This window comes from Onychostruthus taczanowskii, unplaced genomic scaffold (assembly GCF_017590055.1).
Source record: "Onychostruthus taczanowskii isolate IOZ18803 unplaced genomic scaffold, ASM1759005v1 scaffold140, whole genome shotgun sequence".
Classification (NCBI taxonomy): domain Eukaryota; kingdom Metazoa; phylum Chordata; class Aves; order Passeriformes; family Passeridae; genus Onychostruthus; species Onychostruthus taczanowskii.
The window spans coordinates 213,581-231,743 of NW_024498574.1; the positions used below are offsets into that span (position 1 = coordinate 213,581).

Genomic DNA, 18,163 nt, shown 5'->3' on the forward strand with positions numbered 1-18,163 from the left:
AAACTCTGACTGCTGATATAGCAATTGTGATTCCTTCCTTGTTTTCAGCACACAAAACAAGCATTCACAGACCAATGTGGGCATACCTTGCAAAGAGAAAAAAAGATTCACACAAAAGTTACATTGGGAGTTTACACAATTCAGGTGTAGCTACTATTTTCTTACATTGTTCCAGAGGTGGTTGGCACAATAGGAATGTCTTCAGCTTCCAAAGGAATTGACCATGGTATTTGAAATTGGGGAGCAAGTTCTCTCATTATGATATTTCTAAAATAAGGGTTAAAAATAAAAAACCAAATCAAGTAAGTTTAAAGCACAGTTTATACAACACATGCAAACTCCAAGCAGATTACATATATGCATTTTAATTAAGGTAGTTTTAGAGTACTAGCAGCAATGAATGTATAGATAAATATTTTTCTTTTAATTGCATAATAAAGACCACTTAATAATTCAGAGCTATTACAACTGCTACAGGAGCATTAGACTACTGGCCCTGTACTTGTAACGAACTTCAGCTTTTCAACTCCAGTTCCTAAAAGAGTTCCTTGGATAGAAATTATTAATGTTCATTTATGTATGCAGACAATTGTCTCTGCTGTCTAAGTAAAAGTGCCTAATAACCACCAAGCCATTCTCATCAAAGAGTTAACTGCTACCTTTCACCAGTAGTTTCTCAAAAGTCTCTGTGATAAAACTGGAAAAATAGGTACAGTTTCTCTTTGTAACTATAAAATGACAATGCAGTCTCCACCTCAAGAAGGATGGTACATATAATGTTCTGTTTCACAAATATCTCATCAAAATACACTGAACTTCAGAGTAATAGCTGCATAAGAAACAGTAACATGGATGGGAAAAAAGGTCCATCTTAAAATAGAATAAGCCAAAATATAATTGATAACATTTTTGAAAAAACTTGCAAAATCCTTCACACAGTAAGGTCCCAGGTTATTAGATTATGCAAAATTCTTTCTGTATCTCATCAGTGTAATCTTACTGTAAAGCCAGTCACAATGTGCTTAGCCTACTTTGAGGACTCTTGCATAGAGTTCTATACCCACTTCTCTATGATCCCTCATTATACTTTTTTTTACCTCCAGTGGCAGAGACAACATGGTATGATAGAAGACGCCATGATTCTATTTCAATTTGGTTTTACAAGTATGAAATCCACAAATATACAAGTATACACCAGCTTCAAATCAAGGACAATGTACAGCAATTTGGAAACATTAAACAGCACCAATCACAACCATGCAGCAGTGTTTCAGTACTTGAAAAGATCTCAGCTACCTTTAAGAACTTAATCTTGATTTGAAAATACTTACTCAGTTAGCTGTAAGCACTTTTAAAAACTCAGATGTTTGGGATAATTTTAGGAATAAGGAATTTAGTTAGTATTTTTTATTGACTTAGGATTCTCTTTAAGGATTTTTTAATTGTTTATGTTAATGACTTTCAATGTTATATTTAATTTTAATAAATAATTCATAATTAATATTAATATACATAAACTACAATAATATGCAAGGGAGTTAATAAGCAAATCTGAAATAAATCAGAAAACTCTTACCCCAGTATCTTAGCACAATCATCATAGTATTTCATGGAGTTTTTCACAAAACTGAAGCCATTCACATCACAGACATAGGACTGTCCATTAGCACGTAGCAAATCAAAGCCACAAACTGTTTGCTGTTTTAAAGAATAAAAGTTCAAGTGATTTAGAATTGCTTATTCTAAACAAATTTTGTATTTTAACCAGGTATTCATCAGAAAACATGACCAAAATATGTCACACTTTACACTTACTACCTTACGTCAGTTCCTTGTAAGGTTCACCCACATCATGCAAACATTTTCCTGTTTTAACTTTTTATCCCCAACTTGATTTTATGCTTCCTGCATATTCCTAGCAGTATTAGTATTGAAGGTCAAGTTCACAAGAGCACAAACTTCAAGACTTACAGCAGCCATGGGCCTACAAGTCCCCCTTTCTGACAGTGGTTTCCGACTACATATAGTTTTTAAGGATGGCAGGCAAGAAATTACAAAAAATAAAAAAATTGAACACCCATTTTTGTTAAAATTTTACAAGACAGTTTTGACATTAACATACCATTGACATCATTAGTAGAGGATACTGGAAGCTATTTTAACAGATTACTTTTTAAGATCTCAAAGCCCACTTCGCTGACAGAGGCCCACACCCTACGGAATGCCATCACAGTCTGTATGTACAGGTAAAGGAGACAGACTGAAAGCCTTCTTATAAAACAGGTGAAAGGATGGTAAGAGACTGAATGACATTTTGAACAAAAGAATCCTTGTATATAGCAATCTTAAAATTATACAAAAATCGAAACTATCAAATTAATACCAATTTATTCAAGTAAGTAAGTACCAAATTAACAATCCATACCTGATGAAAATACTGGGTAACAGAAGTTACAAAAACTTTAGTGAAACTGTGTTTTGCTAACTTAGAAAGTATTATCAAAATGTGTGAAAATATTATACACAAAATAGATAAAACTGTGGGCTAGCAAAGCACATCAGCAACATGTAAATTTAGGGAACTAATGCAACACAAGCAGCTTATCCAGAACTTTTCAATACATTAAAGGAAAAATCCTTCTTGATGAAGAAAAGATGTCATACGGAAGTTTAACTTTCCACCTTCTAGGAGTTCTGCACTAATTACCACTGCTGGCTCATGCACTAAAACCCTATGGAAATTTAATGTAACAAACAATTAGTTAACACTAAATGTTTGATCAGATAGGAAAACAATCAGCTTACCTTAAAGGCAAGGCATACTTTCCAAGCAATTAACTTCTCTCTTGCATTCAGGATGACTGGATATCTCACTTCTTTTCCTTCACTGTCTCGTTCTACTTTGCCATCCAGAGCTGGAGACTTCCGGGCCTCAGCATGAGCATAGTCTGGACCTACTGTGTACACCTGTATTGAAAAACAGGAGCTCTTGATCCAGTATATTTAAATGCTGTTGCATAAATTCACAAAATGTATGCATATAACTCAAACATGAAAACAACATCAAAAGATACTAGCTTCTTCCATCATTGAAAAGGTCACACTAAAGTATCTTCATCAGTGGCATTCTCTGCCTTCAGAGAACACACATCATTTACTGACAGCCTGGGATAAAACAAGAAAAAGAGTAATTATAAAAACTCAGTTAATAAAAATTAATTTCTCAGTTATGATGGTACAAAGATGTAAAAGTTTTCTTCTCCAAAATATCTGCAGAACCTGGAAAACAGGTTAACTTGAGAATTAGTTCAGTTTACTTATGGAAATCCGGCTGCAGGATTAAGTTATTTTCTTAATTTAAAAAGTACATTTACATTTTAGACAGGACTAAACAAAGCAAGGATCTGACCAGCTTTAAGATGACAATCTTGAGATGACAATCTTAAAGCTGGGCAGATCCTCGCCTTGTTTAGTCCTGTCTAAAATGTAGACATACTTTTTAAATTAAGAGAATAAGTCCAAGCAGGAGCTTGAGAGAACAATTGTGTTATCTCTCTACTAGTTTTGATGCTCACTGAAGGGTTTGGGGCATATGCTAGAAGAGATTTGTCAGCAGCTCTCAAAAACAGGCTACAGTTTCTTTAATTAAAAAACGAACTCCAAGCATTGATTAAAAAAGTATTCAGTTAAAACAGATGAGTGCAAATACTACCAATTCAGTGAATTCAGGCAAGAGGGTAAGTTTAGTGAAACTGCCTAATAGAATGTTGATAGTCTTGTTAAAAAATCCATTACTTATTTGGAGTATTAAAAGCCTGCTACTGCTTGATGACTACACTGCAACTAGCCAAAATAACCCCTACTCCTCAAGCCATTTGCATCTCTTCTTGTTGCAAGAATCTTTGTGGAAAGTTTGTAAAGCTCTTAAACAAACATCTGTAAACATAAATTAATCTATTGCAAAGTCTTGCACAGAATAACCTTCAGAAGAGCACACCAGGGCATTTTTCTGAGAACATGAAAAGAGTATTCCCCTCATGCACAATCAAGTGATATCAAGAAGGTGACTGCAGTTAATAAAAGGGCTTTTTAGGTTAGACTCACACTCTCTATACCTGCACTTTCTTGTCTAAATATGGCGATCTCTTATGTGTATTGTAAAACATTGGTTTCACATGTTTTGAAATGGGCTTAAAATAGCCAAAATGAACAGAAAGGGAAAGGAAGTAATCTTCACACAAGGCTGGTTTAACATCTACTTTGTTATTGCTCTGTTTTTGCATTCTCTTATGGTACCTAATACCTCTGTTAAGGACCTAAATGAACAAAAGAGTGAAAATTATTACAGATAAGGTCCACAAAGGCTATCTTCTTTGACTCCATAAAATTTTAGCAAGTAACTTTTGCTTATTAATTAGCATACTAAGATCTACTTCTGTTAGATTTCTTTGTAACCTTTAACCTTCAGATAAAATATCTAGGCAGCACCTGTTAGCATGGGAAAGAAAATGCTGTTCTGGCACTAATACAATACAAAAAAAGACAATATATTGGGAGCAAGCCTCCAGCACTTGATTCTAACAATGCAAGCAGAGCTGCTGTACATTACAAGAACTATGTTTAGCTAGAATCAGAATTGCATTTTTTACTTATGAACTGTAGTAAAACTCAGTTAAAATTAATCCTTGACCAAGATTTAAAACTGACAAGCTCTTTGAGCACTTGATCATTCTAAATATAACTAAGAATGCGCAGTTGTCATACCTTCACATCAGTTCCATCTGTAGGCATGAATTCCTCATAAATATAGGAGCCTGTTTTCCTCACACTGCTTTCAGGAGAATAAACACTGCTTCTGCTGCCAATCTGAAAGATGTATTTTTCCATTAAAAAACTCAAAGAATACTGCTTGAGAAACTTTGAAACTAACTAAAATAACACACTTGTGCTTATTGAGAAAACACTTAATGTACCAAATGAAGCAAATTTTTGACTATTCCCAAAAGTTTTTTTAAGATTCTAGAAGTACATTCATGGTGTGTGCTAAGAATCTGCAGTAGCTAACAATCTACTGCAAGAAACATAGGCCTTCATTCAACCTATATGTTCTCCTGAAATTTCTCTGATCTGCCACTATTCCTAAGCAAGCAGGACATGACAGAATTACTCTGCAATCCTGTTAGACACCTAAAGCTTTTCAATAGCTTTAGTACCATAATCTCACCTTTCGAAAGAGCCTCTGGCTTCCACCCCCAGCAGATGTTGGGTAATAAATGTAAACATTGTGGTCCTCAGCACTAACTGGCTTTTCTACAAAGGGCTTCTGGAAAATTTCTCCATTCACTTCCACATGATCTTCTCCTTCAATCAAGTTGCATTCTGAAGAACAGTGCAAAGAATAGAGCTGTAACAGTACAGTTATGGCGTACAGTTATGAAGAGATCTACATTAATTTGCAGGTTGAAATAATAATATTCTATTACATCTTTGTTTCTCTGATTTTTACTGACTGCACAATGACTGATGATGACACACAGTACATTTTTGCTGTATCATGTCTATATTATGTTACTTAAATACTGTGTTCTGGAATTACTGTTGATTCACTCACTATCAGATAGGAAATTGTCTCCTGCAGGTGCATAAGGTGCATAAGATGGTATATTTGAAGTGTTTTGGAGAGAGGAAAGCGCTATTTGTCTTTTTTTTTTTCCAGTGGCTTTCTCTGAAATATCAGGGAGCTGGCAGATGAACAGTACACAGTGTGGTGTCAGATGCCACAGCCACCTTCCATAGGGTTAGAACTGTCTCTTACTGTATGATAGATGCACCCTGAATATAAAATTAGTTCCTCTGGTATCAGCAATCAGGAATCTGGTATTCAATAATGGTTGACTGCAAGCAGCAGCTTTAATTTCACTTTTGAAGCATAAATGTGTCCTTTTTCCTTAGATCACACAGACATTTTAATGCAAAATTCCTTTGAACTGTCATTGCAATCTCTTACTGTTGCGTAAAGTCTTCATTTTAGTAGAAAAAGTTCCAGTTTTTTGGAGGTACACAAAAAATTAATTCCAATTTATATTCACAGTACAGCATCTGCAGATATATCTAGAACAGATTTCAAATATATGGCTGCTTATACTCAGAACAGAAAGAATTCAATAGCCTGACTTGTTTCTGTCAATATCACTTTCCAAAGGAAATTACTAATAATTGTGGTTAATATAATATCCTGAACAGTGCTCTGTTTAGTGACATATTAGAAGCTCAGTTTGAGAAAGGAGCCCCTTATATTCTAGCTATTCTGTGATGTCTGTAAGATGTATGGTGTCAGAATCATACTTCTCAGTTGCATACTTATACTGCCTTTGGCTGGGATGGAGTTAATTTTCTTGACAGCATCTGGTATGGTGCTGTGTTTTGAACTTGTGACAAACAAGTCTTGATGTTTTTAATGCTGAACAGTGCTTACACAGCCTCAATCTCTTTTTTTTTTTTTTTTCCACATACTGCACCCCACAGCCAGCAGAGGTCAATCCACAACACTTTAAATGCTGGTGTAGAAATCAAACTGCAAAAATGAATTGTCTAGGCAGTGGTATTTAGCTTTTCACTATGTCCATACTGTTCTCCAGTGGAAACACTAAGATACTAGTGGTTGATATTTTTTCTCTGTTCTTTTTACCTTGGGGATTGTTTGGATCACGGTTCAGAACTGCATAGCGAGGAAGTAAAATTCCTTCAGCTTTAAGAATACCATAGACTTCTCTTCTAGAAGAAAAGAACATGAAGAAATGAGCCAGCAAATCCTGCAAATATTTGCATTTTACAGTCTATGAGTAAAGGAGGAGAAAAATAAACACAAATTCTTTTTCAAATCACACAGGGTAAGGTTACATACATAATACTCTATCTACTAATATAATGCTTTAAAGGTCACTGACACAGCTATACCTTTGCAGTGATCTCTTCAACATCAATAAAAAAGCACTTTGCAATGCCAGTCCTTTCGTATCTGGCAGAGCAACAGACATTTGCACAAAACAATAGTCTTGTTAAAGGAGATTTTCAACTGTTGAACTTTATACAGAACAGTAACTGAAGGCATCCAAAATAGCAAGTCTGCTCACTATTGAGAAGGTTTCAGTGTTCATCAATTTTGCTTACTGTTGTTTTATTAATGTTTGCTATGCATGATCTCAGCTCCAAAAGAAAATTTGTTTTCAATAACCACACGACCTTTGAGTACCAACAACTTCTGTTAAGTATCATCTTTACAGAAAAAAATACTGTAAATTACATTAATTCTTCAATTATCTGAGCTTGTACAGCTGCTACACATACCTTTTCTATATGTATTTTAAGAGTTTAAACTTTTTTTATTTGCTAAGCTTTAGAAAAATGTAACAGCAAATTTCTAACTTGGTAAATCTTCAGATACCTCAATATAAAAACAACAAAAGAAAAAAACACACCTGAAGACACATTCCAGAAAAGTATGCATACATTAATAACGTGTAAAATTCACTGTAATTTTATTTAAACTACTGTACAATCATGGAATCATGAGATGGTTTGAATTAGAAGAGATGTCAAAAATCATCTAATTCCAAACCCTCCACTATGGGCAGGGACAATACACTGGAACTGTTGCTATGCAATAACAACAAATTTTTATAGTCTCTGACAAAAATGGCTTGCTTTAAAAGGTGACCAGTGTTATTTACCTGTCTTGTATGTGATACTGCATATTCAAGTCATTGATTATGAAAGGATTCCTGAGTTTTGCATAAGCTACCGCTTTGTCCAGTGGAAACCCTAAAATGTGTATTAAGAAAAACAAATTAAAATTACAAGACACATTACCAGTAAATAGTTTGGAACCCTTGCATTACATCACTATTTCCACTGGCTTCAAACATATTAACCAGTGGGACAGCTATTCTTATATTTTGTCAGACAAGACTTTTGCAAGCAATGTAAACAATATCATTTAAAAACACTGCACTTTAGAAGTCAGTTGTATTATATTAAAGAAGAAAAAAGAATCACATCCTAGGAAAATCCAATAAAACTTAAAGACAAAAAACTTAAAAGTACTTTGAAAGAGCTTAAATAATTTAGATGTCACAAGTATTTATGGTATTATTACAAGATTTACCTTTAGAGTGAAAAGAAATGAGACAGTCACATAAAGGCCAATTTTCTACTGGCTCGTTCAAAATAACATCCTCTTCAAATATCACCACAGTTATATACTTAAACATGGAGAGGCGTTCAAGAATTTCTTTCATTGGTTTGGACTTTGATTTCTTAGCCATTGAACATATCCCAACTGCAATTTGTCTTTCTGGTGGCTGGAAAGGAGACAGGGGGAAGGGAAAAGTAATTTTTATGTGTTCTCAGAACACAATAGGGTTTTAGCGGCACAATACTAGAGCAGATATTTTCTCTTAAAATTTGCATGCTACAACTAATTTAGTTTTTAATCAGGTAAATTGCTAGCAGATAACAAACTGCATCCTCACAAAAAATGCTCAAAGTGAAACTGTTTAACAGCTCTATATTACTTTTTTTGGGTATTGTTACTAGGAACAAACAGACATGATCAAAGATAAGTCAGGAGTGTCAAATCTGAACAAAATCATACTTATGGCTTACTCTGAAATTAACTAGTAATTGATTTTTCAATTATGTAATTTTTTTATGTCTAATTTATTGCTGGTCGGGGGCTATGTATAAATCACGAACAGGATGGGACTGCTGAGGAACGCATCTTGAGCTGTTTTATTTTCCAGCATCAGTCTCATTAGATGGTTATGACAATGGGAAGATGCCAGCAGCTCACATCTTAGGTAGCAGACTAAGAACTTAATGTTACAACTTATAAGTTTTTTGACTAATTACACAAAGCAAAAGCACATTGACAGTAGTTTTATCCAACCACTATAAGCACACGTACCTTCCGTTAAAACAATGTTTGCTTATTTAGAATACAATACTTGTTTGTAAGCCTTAAAACACAATGCACAGAGCTCCATTATTAAGCTTAGAACTTCTTAACATCTCACTAGATATACTTTTCTGCAGCTGAGGGTGTTATTCTAGACAAGCGTTAATACACAGACCATTGTTCCATTTGTCCTTATTTCTCTACTTCTTGCATAATTTTTCTGCTGACAAATCTTATGGGTATTGCTTAGCTCTAATCACAGTTCTGCTGTCACTGAGGCCTGCCTTCTGCAGCTTTCCCAAAACCCTCTGATTTTATCGATTCCCACATAATTAACAGTCACAAGGCCTCTCATCACCTAATATTAGAAGTGAATTATGAAAAGGAAAATCAGAAAACAAACTACTTTTCTGGATTTCTCAACTATTTAGGGCATAAACAGTTTCACTTTTTTTGCATACTCTACATTTACTTTCATGTTAAGCTTACAATAATTTTTTAATGTCAGTGATATTTCTAAAGGCAACGGCCAACCTACTCTGCTCTATAAAGGAAACAAACAAAAAACCCACAGAGCAACCCTTCAATGCCACTTATTGCTTTTTGAAAACCTAGCCAGCTACCTTCCCTAGTCAAAATAGACTCACTGAATTGAGCTACCCGAGCTGCTAATTTTGCACTGCTACTCTGCATTTCTAAGTTACTTCTAATCATGGGAAGCGCTTTAGCAATCCTGTCTTGCATTTAAACTTTGTAGACAAATTCACAATTAGTGAAAATTTAATCTATTCCAGAAAATGCAATGTTGCAAAAAGAACAAACTACAAAGAGTTAAAAAAAAGACACAATGACTCATGCATAATACCATTAAGAGTTTGTCTTACGCAAGCTAAAAATTGTGAGCTCAGTGCTCAAAATACAGTTCAGAACACTTTACAGATATAACAAACTAAGGTATAATTAAGATGAACTTAGTATGCACTTTCAATATACCAAGACAAGGAAGGAAAAGAAATCAAAAGTTAACTCTGAAGCAGTTGACAGCACACAGAAGAAAAATTCCCAATAATTTTTTTGCTTCAAACTATCCAAATAAATAAAACAGGCTTATGCCATCATAAAGTTTATTCCCAGAATCCAAATCAAGGCTCCAAATCATGCACATCAACCTCAGTTGTCCTGCAAGGCTCCAAATCATGCACATCAACCTCAGTTGTCCTGAAACTCCATAAAATAAAGCACATCTACTTCACAGTTCAAGGTATACTTAATGTGCCAGTATTCTTCTTTTCCAAACATTACTGACACATCATTATCTGAATATGAACAATTTCTCAATTTAGAACACCATTTCAGTACTAGACTTATGTGAGCTAATGCCATTTTTGAAAAATAATTAAATACTGAAAAATATTTTGAAAAAAATATTTTTTATAAACTATTTTTTAAAAAAATTGGTAATCAAAAATAATGCTTGACAACAAAGAATAGTAAAGAAATGCCCCAACAGTACTTACAGAGTCATACTCTTCCTCCTCTTCTTCCCCATGGTCATAGAAGTGCTCATAATCTGTAGATCTGGCTGAATCCAATAATCCTTCTCCATCTTCTCCACCCACAAAGAATCTGGGAGGATCATTTTCTGTTGCATTAACAGACATGGTTACAAGACCTATAGAAACCTATTTAAAAATTGCAGGCACTCTGGCAGCTGAGATCCTGGGCATGTTTCCTATTGACACGGGAACACCGCAGTCCCCTGCTCTCTGATGTTGCTTGTGCAGTGTTGCCACTGTGATTGCGTTGTTTACCAGGCACTGTTTAACTCGTTATCATCTGCTCATTACTAATCAGAGTTGCAGCTCCAAGAAACCCACAGTGCACAGCTGCTTCCCTGAGATGGTATTGTAGGTTTTTAACCTACAAGAAATAGACAAAAAAAAAAAAAAAAGACACACTTGATAAGGGGAGAAAAAGTGTTTGGACAATTATGTACCTCTGAGCAAAGCATCAGAAAAAAACCAGTGTGTACCACACACAGTCTACACTTTTAGATGTATGTTTAGAGCATGAGTAACAGTTTCAAAATTACTATCAAACTACTGATGCATAAATTCTAGAAACAGAACATATACCGCACAGAAGTAAAAGCAGGCACATGTGTTGTGATAAGACATGAAATGATGACACAGACACTGCTGCTCTCGAGGGGAACAAAAGAAGAAGAAGAAGAATTTTATTTTCTGACTCCAACATTTATAGTTTTCCAAAGGTGACAGTGGATTGGAGGGTGACAGTGCCACCTCTCCAATGCCACTGGACAGACCAAGGGTCCATCAATTCTCTCCACCTCCATGAAAGAATGCAAAACATAGGTTATTTACAGAACTGTGTGTGAGAAAGTTTGTTGAAAGAATGTAAACATCAGAAGGCTTAACAAAGTCTTACAAAATCAGGGCGACACACATGCGGTTTTTTTCTTAACTTCAGAAGGCTTAAATGGAAAGTATATATTTTACATGAAACACACAACAAAAATATTCTCCAATAGTTAAAATATTTAACTCACTATCAAATGACAATGGCAAACAGACAGTAGTCTGTGCTACTGTCTGTGCTAGTGAAAAACATAAAGCCGACATTAGGACTATTTAAAAAAAAATCTAGCCTTAAAACTCAAGTGAATCTTTTCTGTGAAAACAGAATGCGATAGCTTGCAACAAAATGCTGCCTTATTTTCACTGTGAAAAATTAAAAATTACAGAGATGACCAGCACTGCCTTCTGACAAAAGGACTTCTAACCACTAATGTAGCAGTGAACACATATTATACCCTTTTAACCTGTCATGTGAAAATAAAATATTGGCAAAATAATTTGAATACAGAAATAGACCCACTTAGATTAGGCATCTGTTATTTTAACAAGGTAACTGATGCTGTGAGATATATGGCTTTATAGGATTATTTATAATGTATCACTACTAATTGCAAAATTAACAAGCAGTTACTTTACAAGCAGTTTAGAAGCTCATCTGATCCAAGGGTTAGGTTGTTCACCTGTACAGCATTACGCAAGTGCCATTCAATAGTGATGTCTCAGCAGAACTGAATTTGTTTTTAAATATCAGTGAAAATTACTTTGGCTGTCCCATGAACTAAGTGAAGCAATAATAAATTCCCACTAGTGGTCAACCATGAAGGGGGATGGCAAGCAAAACAAAAGTTGCCCAGAAAGAATCTGTCCTAATTGACAGGCTAGGTGTGGGTGAACAATGCTGTCTCGGTTTTGGAGACAAGTTTCAGGAGAAAATGTCCTGGAATGAGCATTTCCTCTAAAGAGAGAAAGTCCTTCAAGAACTCCCTTTTCTTCTGCCAATGAGAGAAATTGATACCCGTGGGTGAAAGTGAAAAAACCTCAAAAGACCTGCTTATTAACAACAACAACAAAAGTAACAAACTAAAAACAAGCAAACAAACAAAAAAGGCATTGGGGTGCCATAAGACATAGAAAAGGATTGAATAAATGCTAAAAACGAATTTCCAGAAACCTACTCTCCACACACCCAGACACCCACCCACAGCAGAAGAAAAAAGCTCAGAAAAACACACAGGGAAAAAAAAAAATACAGAGGCTGATTGTGTGCCCAGGAATGAAACGCCAGTTGGTGCCTTTTGTCTCGGGGAAGGGGAAGAGGAGATCACACAGCGGCCTGGAGCAGAGCAGATGGGAAAGCTGTGGAATTTCTGGCATGGGTCTCTTCCTTGCAGCAGCCGAAGTTGATGGATTTTAATGTCCTTTCGCATTTTGGTTCAGCTCCGCTGAGCTCTCGATTTCAGGGTGGTCCTGCTGGCTCCCCAAACAGGCCGAAAGGAAAAACAAGCCAAGCCAAAAACAGTTCAAGAGAACAAAAACCAAAAAGCTGGTTGAGAAGATTCCCAGTACAGCCTCCACGCTACGGGAAGGGAAGGCAAGGGAAGGCAAGGGAAGGGCCTTCTTGCTGCAAGCCAGCAAAAAAAACCTAAAAACCTAATGCAACAAAAGAACAATGCAATGTCCCCAGTCCACCCAACTTTCCAGAACACACTGGAGAGAGAGAGAGAGAGAGAGAGATTGAACGGAGCCCATGCCCAGTGTTCCCAGGCTCTAGCCCTGCTCCCTCATTCATCTTAAACATACTCCAGACATTTCTGGGCATAAAGCAGATGATCAAGGAATAAAATCATCATCATAAAATAATCCCAAGACAAATACAAAAACTTCTGACCCAGAAGCTGAAACTGAGCTCTGAGCATAAGGAAGCTGGGCTCACAGAAGAGGATTAAAAAGATTTATTTAAATGCATTTGCTATGTATGTGTTGTTCTTCAATTCTGCTACCAAAATTACTTTCCCTTAGAATGTGGAACTGCAGCTGTTTGCCTTTCAAGCAACAAGAACAAGAAGAATTTCAAACCCCTAATTCATCTGACTGTCACAAGAGTTAGAAATTGGGTGTTCAGGTAAATTAATCCTATTTATGACATGGTAAAGAAAGAGAGCTTTACAAATATTATTTCTAGCAAGCATCAGAAAGGCAGAGGTTATTGCCAACATGTACTGGCAACTAACACAGAATTTTATAAAGGTATTAAACCAAAAAAAGATACCCCTCAAAAAACCACTGATGAAGCAAAAAAATTAATTCCTCTTGTATCACCTTCCATCCTACTACCCAAAATCTGTAGATTGGTTATCAATTTCTTAACAGCTTTCTAAAACTCAGGAAAATTAAGGAAGAACAATGACTTGAAACAAATAAGTTGAAGGTCTTAAGATTTTTAGAACTTCTTTTCCCTACCTATTCATGTAGTACACTTTGTGAGAGCAGCAGTACTTACAAAGTTTGTGTAAAACTGGTGACTGGTTATTTCATGGGGATATCTGACACTAACCAAATCTCTCTAGCCCAAAATTATTACTTCTCAAAGCAAGTAAAATTGACACAAATAGACTGAAGGGAAAGAGCAACATATTTGTCTACAAAGATACTACCTGAAACACTTACTTCCCCAACAGTCCTATCTGAAAACTCACTGTTCTGCTACCTTCCTCATTCAAGAATCTGGAGACTGTTGGTGTTATAAATGGAAAGTACATTGCAGTACGGTTTCATGTGCAGAAAAGAGACTTTGAACAGCCACATAGTTCTCTTGAAATTAACAGATTATTTTCTCCAAGATTAACATTGTTCACCCATTTGAAGGCAAATGAATAACTCAATTGTCACTCCATGCTACTGTCACTAGGCCCCACAGTTTTCACACCATTTGTAAAAGCAATACTGAGGGCTACAGATCAGAAAAGGATACTGACATTTTTCAGGCTTATAAACTACTGCATGAACTCACTGAATTGCATATAAACTGGCATTCCGACTGCTGATGGTTGCTAGTTTAGCTCCCTGACAGAAGATACTGTAAGCTACTGTCATTACCATAAATTTGTGTCAGGACATATTTAATAAATTATCTATTTTTTTTAATTAATGCTTTCAGATATAGGAATTAAAATTCTTTCCCCCCATATCCTACAACAAAAATTGAGGTATCCCCTTCTTTCTTGTGGTATTTAAAATAAAAATAAATCAAGAAAAGGGACAAGCAAAGAGAACTACTAAGTGACTGCAACTACAGTGAAGAACTTACACAAGTCTCCCAAACACCATCTACAGTTATCTGACATCAAAAATGCAGTAACATCATGCTTGAGTTAACTCATGGTTCTCTAGCTGTATGCCAAGGAGAAATAATAAATGGCAGATCAAGATGGAGCTGTCTTCCTGCTTCAGAAGTACTGTAAGTGCTGACCAAAGAAGCTTCAAGTACATGGTGCCCTATGCAGAATTCCATCCTGCTGCCCCTTGAGCATGTAAGAGTCTTCCCAGCACCATTTTTCTGTATTAAGTGAGCAGCAGCAGAAACATAAGGGCAGAGATACTTTATGTTAGATCTTCATTAGCCTCATTAAACAGTGAATGTTAGACAATTATGTACTCAGCCATGAACAACTGCACTGTAAGCAAGACAAAACCCAAAGCTTTGTGTTGGAACATATACTGACCTATTTCCAAAGAGACAGCATCAATAACATCCAGACAACCATCTCCCACTGTGCTATGACATCTCCAGGTCAAATTAACTTCACTATGTTCTGTTTAAACCTCACCTGTTACACAAGGCTTCTCTTTCACAGCTGACGGATTAAAAAATGTTCATTTTTTTGAGAAACGTACTGGTGTTCTTAAAAAGACTTTCAACCAAATGTGTGGCCTGTCTGCAACATGATATGTCTATGGCTAAAACCATAAAAAAAAAAAACCAAAACAAAAAATAAAATCCCAATAAGGGATAAGAAACCATTCTAAATATATAAAATCAGAGAGTTTGATAGCCTGTGCCTTGCATTCCAAGTTCTGTGTTAACTCCAGTGGTGCTCTACAATTTTCTTCTAATGGCACATCTCTCAATTTCTATAAGAATATTCTTGTCATAGGAATGCCACAGAATATTTTGAAATAATAAGCCAAAACCTAGTCCTCACTGTGTTTACAGATTTATCCACAGTTTTCCTGACCCCATTCCACATGTTTTAGGAGCTCAGGAATCCAGCCTCGGTGTTTCTCATATTTATTTAGACCATAGTAAATATTACTATTCCAGTAACTTTCAGCAACAAATAAGCTCAATGCAGCAGCAGTTGTCTGAGCAGTCATGAAAAAGTGGCTCAAAGCTTCGACACTCACATTTTGAATACTAATAAGAACGTATACAACTCCTGTACAAACAGAAGCATTTCACCAGATTGTCTTCTGTGTCTCTGCAGCCATCAGAAGAACAAATACACAATTTCTATACTACACACTAATGGAACAAAACTATAGTAAAACTGCTTCTTATCTGTTATCTCAAGAAAAAAAGACAACACATCATACATTAAATAGTTACAAAATATTTTTAAATTACCAACCACTCAGGAAAACAACTTTTTAAAATGCCATTATATCCAAACAGTTTACACTGCGGAATTTACAAACAAGTAACAAAGAATCATAAGCAGTGCTCATCTGCTACATGATTCTGCACATATATATTCATAATAGTAATGAAACAAACGACTGCCCTGTGCTCTACCTCCATACTGCTCCTTTTTGTCCTGGTTTAGAACAAATTTGGGAGAAAACCTCCAAAGGGGTTCCTCTTAGAAGGCAAATTCAAGTCGCCCTTCCTCAAAATGGTTCGGGAAAAGATTTCTTTGGAGAAAATAGAAAAAACTGTTTATTTAACAGGCCAAGCATTCACAAGCACACACACACACAAAAAAATATTAAACAATAAAACCTCTTGCCACTCTGAAGAGATGACAAACTCAGAAAGTCCCTTGGTGGGCTGTTTCTGCATTTTCAGTCCAGAGCAGGTTTAAACAGGTCCAAAGAAAAAGAAAAACCACATTCCAGAAATCACCCCAAAATCACCCAACTAACTAAAAAGCAAAGGAGAGCTCTGTTCCACTGTCTGTCCATCCACAGACAACACAGTCCAGGAGCAGGAATGTGGAGGAATGAGTTCAGTGTCTAAAAACAAACTGCACACTTCTTCTCTTTCCCCCTTCACTCTCAGAACCAATCTTAAAGGTGCAAAATGGCCTAAATAGACAAATGGGAATATGAGCATCATAAAGTCATCCCAGGACACTTTTAAAATTTCACTTTTTTCACGCTGTAGGCATATTCCAACTGCATCCCTTATCAGCTTCCAGCAATTTAACTTACATCATTAAACCACAAATAATGTTAATAGCAGTTTTTCAAATAGTCTCAAGTTGACAAAAGGTTTTCAATATTTTCCTGCTAGAACCACTATAGTTAATATTTTCATTAACAGTACACTTAGCAGCAAAAATGTTTGCCTGACTCCTACTGAGGCATTTTACCGGTTTCAAAACTCAAATTCTGCAATATGATTTACAGTGTAAGAAACCACCAAAGACAGACAGTTTGTTGGGTTGCTGGTGACGCAAGAAAGAAAGCATAAGGAGGAAACAAAGTGGAAGCAGAGGACAGACAGGAAGAACACAGGACCAGTAGAGTCTGATAGCTGAGAGCACCAAGCACTGCAATCCCAAGAGCTCTTCGTGCATCTGTGACACGTTTCTACAGATGATTCAAAAAAAGCTGATAATACTTCAAACTTAACCGTGAGACTTTAGAACTACTAACAAGAACCCATATTCAACAACAGCATTTTTTCAGGTCTGACAAACAACCAGGAAGAGAGAAGAGACAGGACAGTCAAAAAGTAGAAAAAGAGGGAAAGGATGCCAAACACATAAGCTGCTGAAGACAATGCTGCCAGTAAATATGTGACTTGTTTATTGCTGTACCTTACACAGCAAGAGATACATATTCTCTCCAATTTAAAACTGAACAAAATTCAAACAAAAAATTTCTCCTGTGTCACGTAATTATAAAAAAATTTAACGTTTACATACAGATGTTGTTCTGTTCCCCGCATGCATCCTGTGAGGTGCTCAGCAGTAGCTGTCAGCACATTAATCTGAGATGGACTAAATCTGAAAAAGACTTATTGAACAGCTCTATCCCAGTATCTCTTAAACACAAAGAATGTTATAGTTACTGCCTGATAATTTTTACACAATAACAAAACCTCAAACCCAAACAACCTAAACAAACAACCAACCAAACCCCAACAAAGAAAAATCCACAAAGAAACAAATCAAACAATAATCACAAAAATTCAAGGGGATATAAGGGATTCAAATAAGTACTGGAATTTATAAGGTACAACTACAGTATACAAAGCTGAGAAAAACCTCTGTCTCTCACCAGCAAAAACTAACTTCAATAGCCTTACTAAGTTTATCATCACCTTCAGTAACTCAGCCCTGCTCAGTAACATTAGGCAAGAAACTCCACTGATGTGCAAAAAACAGACAAGAAATAGGCTAAAAAAACGTAACAAAGAAAAAAAGAGTATTACAAAGACTACATTACACAGCTTTACAAGAACTAAGTCACCTGCTCCAATCTTGCACCAAACAAATACTGAGCTCTAGATTTCACAATATGCTAACACATTCCCTAATCATGACAAGAATCTTGAGAAAATATGAAAAGTAGCCTTTATTTGTTGCTTTTAACCAGATGCTGA

General features: G+C 35.8%; 1 protein-coding gene across 16 annotated transcripts in view; it reads right to left on the reverse strand.

Moving 5' to 3' along the window:
• Nucleotides 1-18,163, reverse strand: part of PPIP5K2 (diphosphoinositol pentakisphosphate kinase 2) — a 50,195-nt gene that overhangs the window by 27,524 nt on the left and 4,508 nt on the right. For 14 of the 16 annotated variants that reach the window (XR_005952159.1, XR_005952160.1, XR_005952161.1 and 11 more), the window contains exons 2-10: nucleotides 10,474-10,876; nucleotides 8,165-8,360; nucleotides 7,731-7,821; nucleotides 6,689-6,774; nucleotides 5,225-5,379; nucleotides 4,765-4,866; nucleotides 2,806-2,967; nucleotides 1,577-1,698; nucleotides 166-267 (exon numbers count right to left, since the gene is read on the reverse strand). Coding sequence is in view for 12 of the 16 variants with exons in the window: in XM_041398091.1 (XP_041254025.1) it covers nucleotides 166-267; nucleotides 1,577-1,698; nucleotides 2,806-2,967; nucleotides 4,765-4,866; nucleotides 5,225-5,379; nucleotides 6,689-6,774; nucleotides 7,731-7,821; nucleotides 8,165-8,360; nucleotides 10,474-10,617 (1,160 nt within the window). In the remaining 4 variants the exon portion in view is untranslated. The remainder of the gene's footprint in view (nucleotides 1-165; nucleotides 268-1,576; nucleotides 1,699-2,805; nucleotides 2,968-4,764; nucleotides 4,867-5,224; nucleotides 5,380-6,688; nucleotides 6,775-7,730; nucleotides 7,822-8,164; nucleotides 8,361-10,473; nucleotides 10,877-18,163) is intronic. The other 2 variants (XM_041398092.1, XM_041398096.1) reach the window with 2 other exon arrangements.